This window comes from Sinohyriopsis cumingii, chromosome 2 (assembly GCF_028554795.1).
Source record: "Sinohyriopsis cumingii isolate HCF-2022 chromosome 2, ASM2855479v2, whole genome shotgun sequence".
Classification (NCBI taxonomy): Eukaryota; Metazoa; Mollusca; class Bivalvia; order Unionida; family Unionidae; genus Sinohyriopsis; species Sinohyriopsis cumingii.
Genome location: NC_142962.1, coordinates 102,256,293 through 102,265,563, shown reverse-complemented (window position 1 = coordinate 102,265,563; position 9,271 = coordinate 102,256,293). Strand labels below are relative to the sequence as shown.

General features: G+C 34.8%; 1 protein-coding gene across 1 annotated transcript in view; it reads right to left on the bottom strand.

Annotated features, from left to right (window-relative positions):
- Positions 1–616: 616 nt before the first annotated feature.
- The window catches only part of LOC149805500 (uncharacterized), a 31,965-nt gene continuing 23,310 nt past the window's right edge, over positions 617–9,271 (bottom strand). Inside the window, exons 10-12 of the mRNA XM_089950097.1 lie at positions 8,723–8,836; positions 6,574–7,421; positions 617–5,598 (exon numbers count right to left, since the gene is read on the bottom strand). Coding sequence (XP_089806223.1) covers positions 4,894–5,598; positions 6,574–7,421; positions 8,723–8,836 — 1,667 coding nt within the window. The 3' untranslated portion in view covers positions 617–4,893. The remainder of the gene's footprint in view (positions 5,599–6,573; positions 7,422–8,722; positions 8,837–9,271) is intronic.

Genomic DNA, 9,271 nt, shown 5'->3' with positions numbered 1-9,271 from the left:
CTACTGATTTTAAAAACAAAAGGCATCCAGAATATAAAAAAATGCACCAACAAAAAATTGGTCATTTCCTCAATCAATTTATAAATTCTATCCTGACTGTGACCATGGGGTTGCTAACACTGTCAACTTATATGCATTTCAACCCAACAGAAACTTCTGATGTAAACATGCATAAGACAGATGCTCAGTCTTTTCTGGTTTCTTGAACAGTCCATTTCAATAAAAACTGTGTCATCTGCAACCAATATTTGCAAAGTCAAGTTTTAATATTTCTAAAACAAAATTAAGCAAAAAAAGGGAGGAACTCTTTTATACACGTGTTTAAAGAGTTGTTAACTCCAAACTTTATGCAACTATTGTGATTATCAAAGATGATAAAGTACATTACATCTGTTGCATGAAAACAGACTCATCCATGCAAATAAAGTGACCATGTTACTAACTAAACTCCTGACTGATTCGAAATGCCAGTAAGTTGACAGTGTGACCCCCTGGCAACAAACAGGTTAGAAATTATAAAATGATGAATGAAAAGACAATTTAAAAAAAATCTGTATTTTTTAAAATATCCTTGATGTTTGTTTTCAAAGCAGTAGGTGGAGTACAAACGGACAGGCGGGTGTACAAATACTAGTGTATAATCTTAGTTAAATAGACCTTGGACAAATAATGAAAGTGTCAACCCAATGATTGACAGATAACCCTAGTTCAAAGTTCCATGATGCCTTTAAAGTTGTGTATACTGGAATCACTATTCCCACAATGCACTTGCTATGAGATGTGTATACTGGAATCACTATTCCCACAATGTATTTGCTAGCAGATTTTCATCCTCATGTTTATGTTCAATTAAAATTTTGCATAATACTACCTGAAAAATCGGAACCAAGTAATTTTGTTTTGTTGCCTTTAACAGTATTTTTAACATGTTATTGGCCATATCATGCCGAGGAAATGCGAACCAAGTAATCTTTCAAAAAGAATACACTGAGGCAGTCAACCTGTGCTAACCTGGCAGGTTATCAAACCAGTTGCCCTTGGATTACAAGTCAAATGCTCCATCAACTTAGCTGCCACAGGTCTCTGGAATCAACTGAATATATCAAATGTCATGATGACTATTGCATTGGTCCATTCACTCTTAGTTAAAATTACAAGTTAAGGATCGAAAATCTGAGAACAAATGTAAACCCTGTTAAGTCAAATGAATTGGATATTTAATAAAGATCTGCTACGTACAAATAACTCTATCCACATACTATTCATTTTGTTCCTACTTCATCCAAAGACCTCAATGCACACATGCATACTGATTTTATACCATATCCCATACTATTATAAAGAGTATTGAAGGGCACTTGTCTTGCATTTTCTTTACTTACACAAATTATAACATCCCTATCTGATTGGAATGAGCAGTGTTTGAAAACTTAATTGTATTTTTTCACATTATAAACTGGATAGTCTTAATCACCAACCTGTTATCAAGCATTACAACCTGATAATATTCATTATCAATGGCAAAACTGAAAACAAAACTTCAATGCAGAATAGTTCTCTATGCAATTTTCCTCATGATTACAAACCACATGACTATCATTTTTTTATTATATGTAAAACATTCATTAATTTCCACCTGTAGAATTTTAAAAACAAGTAATTTCATGTACCATTTAAATTGTTATTTGTAAATATGGTAACTGGAAATTACAGGTAATGAATATTTAGAGTAATAATGGTAATTCACAGTAAGATATAATGGATATACACCTCGAACATGTATACTGATACACCATCCAATGGTTATAAATGTTTGATAAGGAGGTTTCATTCTTTGATTGTGAAGTCTGTGTTCTGTAAATTCTTTGTCTGAATCCATTTAAAACCAGCACTTAATTAATGCATCAGCCAACAGAGTGTGTGTTTGTGTGTGTGTGTGCACTCAATTGGAAATCCTTTACACCAATAATTACTGAGCTTCAAGCTCTTTTTGCACATTAAATTAGTAGTAAGCAAAATATACAGACATAATTTTTTTAAAACATTTGTACACCTTGATATCTAATTATCACAATTAACTTGAATATATATATATATATATATAAAGAACTCTTTTAACATATACAACAACCACTTTGTGCACTAAGGTATATCACATGAAACATACTCGTAGGAAGTGAGACTAATTTCACTGCATTTGCAATTTTTTTTAGACACATGTAGAATTGTACCCAAAATGACATTAAGAAATTTAGCTTGATTCAACATTAACATTGTCATCAGCCAATGAAACAGAAGTGTCATTCTGGTATTTATTCCCATGATACTTCTCTTTTAAAAATAGTTCATTTGCTTATCTACCATCAATAACACCCCAAAAAAAATTTCTTTGCTGCTTGGCATAAATTTTAAGGTTTTGGATCATGATGCTTTTATGCTGGAGTTATCTGAAATGCAAACTAGTAGCCAAAATTATTGATTACTTTAAGGTGGTACTTTGACATAAAACCAGCAGCATTCTTGACCAGTTTCCATGTCTGATGTAGGGGATGGAACAAAAATGTTCAAACAAACTACATTGTAAAACGAAAAACTGTATTCAAAGAAAGTTCACATAAAAAATATTCTATTAAAAAATGCCAAAAGGTTTACAAGATATGGGTTCTGCATTTTGCATATCGTATTTACATGTATATAACTGCACCAACTGCAATAACTGAAAACCTCAGATCCAACCAGTATATAATATGCTGGCATACAAGGGCAGAGCTTCCAATTACACTCTTTACCATGTAAATTGTATTTTTCATGCTGATTTACTCCATTAAACAAAATCATTGCATCTTAAGCAACTCCATTTTATTCTGACCTACTATTAAAAATGGCACTACTTTTTAAACCTATGCAGGAACTGACTCTGGTTTATCTTCAAGAAGGTACCACATCTCTTGACAACTGATATGATAATCAAGGACAAAATGCTAATTAAGTAAAAGGAAGTAAATATACATGTTGGTCTCTGAAATGGTTTTGAATTGGTTCTCTTCAAAGGCTGAAGTACAAGCAAAATTTTGCACCAACTGATACTGCTGAAAATAAACACTACATTTCAACAATTCTAGTTAGCATAAAACAAATACACATGAAAAACATGTGAAGGAATGTTGTGGGTGGATTCTTAAATGAATCTGAATGAAAAATTAATTCTAAATTTATCTACCCAAGGGCAGGGAGATTGAGTTATATGCTTTTAAAAAAAGTTGTGTACTTGATGTCCGCATTGAATTTTTCAGACAGTAATATGCTCTGCTGATCCTAATGATTGCTAAAATCATGAAAGACAATCAAAGTTTAAAACTGCTTTTTTTTAAAATAAAAAAATAACATTTTATGACGAGTTTTTAAAATTTATCCTGCTGTCAGCAAATTTTATTTACCACTGAAAATCATCAATTTAGTCCGAAGTAGATCAAATGGTGTAGATGCTTATTTGCTGGTGCATTATGGGATGGAAAACTTGGATGCTGATTGCAATTGTATGTGTCATGTCCTTTCACTGAAATGCAACTGAATGCCAAATGGTGTTGAAAAAATCCTAAGACCCCCAGAAGGTGCTATGAGCACCAACTAATGCAAATTAAATTTAAATAATGCAAACAAAGGATGCCATTTCATACCTTCAAAGTAAAGAGAAGTAACATTTATATCGATATGGAGGAATGTTGCAAAGTCAATTTAGTCGTACATGGGCTTACGATCATTTTTTTATGTCACTGACATTATGATGTCATAATCTTTATGATCACAATACTTCCTCCAAAGAGTAGTTCAAACCACTGTTGTAAAGAAACTTCAATGGGGTGACACTTATGCTATTTTGTTGCCAGCTTTTATCTGCAAACTCTCTACACAACTGGAGTATATGAAAGCCTAGGCTAATAGTAACAAGAAAATATGGTATTAGTGGGGGGTGGCAGAGGTTGATGAACTACATTGTTCTAAGACATCGGTAAAGCCTAGTCACTTGTAAATGCAAATTGACACGATGTATGCAAACATGCCAACCCATATTTGTATGAAATAAGAATTTCAGCTTTAAAAATCAGAATCTGAACAAAATATATGAATCTTCACATTTTTTCCAATAATTTATTGATAGCATTAAACCTCACTGGCATCATTCTTAAACTTACTCAGGTCAGTCAGGGTGCTGACATGATTTCTGATTGGTCAATATTAAATTGCTTTTGTGAAATAAATGTTAGTTACAATCAGACATTACATGCGTTTAAGTGCTCTAAATATACCGATGTTCAAGTTGTGGTTTGCTTATGTACAAAATTTTCTGACTGGAAATCAGAATCTGATACAGGGTGACAATAGAGGCATAATCAGTGGTGAAGAGCAGAAGTGATTTTGCCAATATCAGAATGGCTTTCTGTGTCAGCAACCTATGATTTCAATGTTGAGTCTTTCATAAGAAAGTTTATACACAATGAGCTAGTTTCTAAATGACTAGAACCAATTAAGTATAATTCAAACAGTACAGGTTTAAAATCTATATTTTGTTCAAGGAAAATCCAAATAAGCTAATAGTAAAAACAGTATGACCAAAAAAGAAAACAAACTGCTAAAAATGTCTGAACTATAAACACTGTATTTTCTAAAATTCAGATCGTAGCTGTCTGACTGGATGAAATTAAACAAAAAACAGCTACTGTTTAAAATTCAAGTGTTAATTACAAAGAAATTTCTTGTTTTTTTTTTCTAAAATAGACACATCATGGAAAGCAGGTACAAGGTGATCATATTTGAAAAATTAAAAATGACTGGATAAATACTTCCTGGTACATAGAAGTTGTGAGTATTAACAAGAATTAATACTTCTTAAGATCATGCAATACCCACATTCTCTTTGAAATTCAAACTTTTATGCCGAATATTTTCTTCTGTGTTACCATTGTGCCCTCCACTGGACAATTTTGGTGGGATCATAAGATGTGAGGCAATAAGTTCTGGGGAATATTGATCTGCATTTCGCTGATATGGCATGTTGTATGCCATTGTGTGGGCCCATGAAGAGGTAGGGTTTGTTGTTGTAAAATCACTTAAATTCTGTGGAACACTTCGATGATTTTCTATCGGGGGAGTGGGGTATGGGTAAAAAAATCCACCATTCATTCCTTGTGTTGCCAACTGAGCGTCCAGATCAAAACCTTCATTGTGCCAGCTAAAAGGCCGATTTGACTGAATGGATATCATTGTACCACTAGGGTAGTTTGCTGAAAGACGTCTTGGGTCTGTTTCATGCAAAATTCTAGATGTCCTTGAATCAGTAGAGTGAATGGTGGACATATCATACGAGCCAGCAATGCTCCCCGAATTACTATGTGTGGGAATGAGGGATATGTCATTACACAAAGCGGTGATAAATGGTAGGGAGAAAGCATGTGACTGGCCACGAATCTCTTCAATCTCAGGATGGAGGACCTCTTTTTGATTCTGAACTGTGATATGGGTTGGCTTTGATTTTTTCACTACACTGGAGGCACCTTCTGGAGACTTAGATTTGGGATTATCATTGTCTTTACTGGTCACCTGGGAAGAGATGAAGGAAGGATGAACTATCAACAATCTACTACAGACTGAATATGATGGCATTTAGCTGTGTGAAAAAATATGATGATGATGAAACACTACCATAGGTTAATCTAAACAAGAGACCCTTAGTTCAGCCAACCTATTATTTAGCTAAGTGGACAAATTTAATGCCAAGGTTAATCTAGGGTGTGGACAGATGCACAGACAGATATAAAGATGTGCACATGATGCCAGTGATCACAACTGTATGTACTTGCTTATAAGACAAGTCAAACTGGAAACTGCAGAGACCCAGATCTGCCATCACATAATGTGCCGGCAGATCTGGGTCTATGCAGTTAGTTGTGAACAATCAGTAGAACAAACAAAACAGACCCTGATCTGTAGATGCATTAAACTATGGCAGATCAAGATCTTTGTTGTTTGCAGTTTGATTTGACTTATAAGTGAGTACATATGGTACATCAAGCTGTCACCAATGTGAACTTAACAAAAGAACCATATATAATTGTGTACTAGTCAGATCCAACTGTTGCTTTATGTACTGGCTGATCTGGGTCTATGCACTCAGAAGTAATTAGCAGAACAAAATAGCCCATGATCTTCTGATGAAATATGCAACAACAGATCTAGGGTATGTTGTTTGCAGTTGGAGTCAACTTATAAATTTGTATAAAGTAGCATTAATTTAAAAAGTTGTAAATTCTTATTGATGCAACTGATAAAACTAGAATCTGACTTTCACTGTATTGTCTTTCCAAACCATCTGTAGTAAAAGCCTTCATCATTCTCTACAAATGTATTTAAAAATATTAATATTGCATTTTTATTTTGACACATGTATAAAAAATGCCTTGAAAATGTGAGGAAAACGTACTAAGTTTTGTAAAACTTAAAGAACCTACATGTGTGTATTTTGGGAAAAGCAGACAAAAACATAACTGTGATAATGTAAGTCAGAATATAATTTACCTTTTGATCTTCAACTTTGGCTGACGGTACACCGGTTTCTGGAGGGTTAACATGCGTTTGCTCAGTCAGTAGGGATCCTTGCTGAATGAGTGCAGTGGGTGGGGCATCCAATTTAGCACCTTCATCAGTAAACATAGGTGGGGGAGGTACAAATTCTTGTGGTACATACTCTTCAGTTTCTCGGAATTTAAAGTCCATGCTTCCTAGACTTGCTGAGCTATGTGAAGTTGTCTGATAGTGTATCTCACCACCACCAGATCGAACTGTACTAGTGCTAGCTACTGTCGACTGATTAGAATCATCACTTGTATATGATCTATGACCTCTGGGATCAGATCCAATTGGTGAGTTTCCACGGGTCTCTAGGGTATCCAAATGTACTGGTTGTACGTATCCCATCCATGGTGTGTCCACATTGGTGCTTGGTGAAACAACACTAGGTGGCAGGTTTGGGTTATGAACCTGCAGCTGGCCTAATATTTCCTTAAAACTATCTTTTCTACTGCCACTTCGACTAGCAGGCCGTGATGTCTTTTCCTTAGTAGGTCCAAGTGGAGATACAGTAGGATTGACTGAATACACTGGAAGAACTTTTCCATACACTCCCCCCTGCTGCTGCTGTAAGATGTAGTTACTGTTTGCACTACTAATGACTTGTATACTGGACTGTCCACTAGCACTAGTAACGGGACTCTGACTGGGTACACAACTTGGATTGGTGACCATTCTACCAGTAAACTGATTAGGATTGCTGTGAGCACGATTACTAGGAAATGTATATGCCTGAAAGTCCTTGTTGTTTAGCACTGGGCTTTTGTTCAAACCAGGAATGGCAGAATGTTTATATCCTGAAAGTACACATACAGAATTTGAAATTTTGTTTTGTTGATTCCATGATTAATGATTCACACATCATTTACTGGTAAGATTAAGCATGTTCATATGCCTTTCCATTTTAAAGTAAAGCATAAGATATGCCTGCCACAAGATGAAGAGTTGCACTTAAGATCTTAAGACCATGTGACCTCAACCTCCCTCCCATCTGGGGTCAAACATTTTATAGGAACAAATACATAATGCACTAACAATGCTATAAAAATGTGCTAATCTTACCTGGTTTAACGGTTTTCTTTCACATTAAATTTGTTGTTTGAACAGTACTATCAATATTTTACTATTGAAGATTACATTTTCTCATGTGCTCAAGTAACTCCTTAAAATATGAGCATGTCTGAATATTGGGCTAACCTGAAATAAGCTGCACCATGGAAATGTCTATTTCAGATCTTGCTCTCATTTGACTTTGGTGTTCACTCAATAATATCAGCATTTATTATAATAAATAACCATGTTTTCTTAAACAAAAGATAACATTAATTACATAAAATCCGGGGCCCCGAGTGGCTGAGAGCGCTCTCCGTTACAGATCACTGCCATCTCAACTCTGTCTGCGTAGGCTCGAGTCTCGGATTCGGCCAATATGGGAATGTGAGAAAGCTTGCCAGTAGCTTCTCAAGGGTCGGTGGTTCTTTCCAGGGATTTCCCAGGTTCTTCCTCCACCATTAATACTGGCCGCCATGAATAGCCTATCATGTGCTGAAAAATGGTGTTAAACCCTACAACAACAACAACATAAAATCCTTAAAGTATGGGATTACAATTTTTCAAATATGAACTACATGCCCTCAAAAAGTTCAAGATTTTCTTCTCTCAGGATGGAAGTAGAAATGCTCAACAAGAATTTGCTCCACCGACACTTGGTTGACATCCACATCAGAATTCACTCAGAACATTCTATACTTCTGGACTCGTAATAGCACATTTAGAATTATTTGGGATTTAATTCATAATACTGTAAATATCTCGTAAATTTTAATTTTGTAAATTAAAGTAAATTAATTGTAGATTTTACTGAACTTGTTGGTTTTCACTTCTTTCTGTTACATAGTTTAAGAACTACTGATGTAACAGTAGATACACTAAACAAGAGTTTGTTGGTTAAGAGTCCTCCTACAGGTGGCATGAACGTGGCAGTTATACATGTCCTATATGTGATCCAGTAAGTGGCTCAAGATGGTACCAGGGTACAAATTTTCAGATACACATCAAGAGAAATCAAGAACAGCAATATCTAATGTAGCTTGCTTACCTGGCAGAGTGGATATGCCCACTGGTATAGCACCTCGGGGCAGATGTGTACTGGTTGCACCAGGAAAGTTTCCAACTCTAGGTGGACAATCAATTATTATTTCTCTGCTGTGCTCTACAAGGAAACAAATTCCAGATACATGAACAGTAAAATAAATTCACATCATAAAATAAATGTCACTTATTATTAGGTTGTAGCAGTTTATCAATACATATTGAAAATCACAATGTTTTCTTGGCAATGATACATCTTATCACTACCCCAGTATGATGATACTCAAGATGCAATACAAAATATACAATTATGTCATAGTAATTAAAGCATTCTTGACAAAGTACATATTGCAGATGTATCTATACTTACCACAAAAGTAAATCTACAGATCTGAACAGTCATTCCTACTGCTTTAGTCTGTATAAAAACCAGAAGACCATTAATATATTCTATCACAATTAAAGTGATTGTGAGGACATGTAGCTCCTATAAATTCAACAGCAAGGTATTTTATCATGTTACATATATCAGGTCATTCATATTACAATTGCTCAT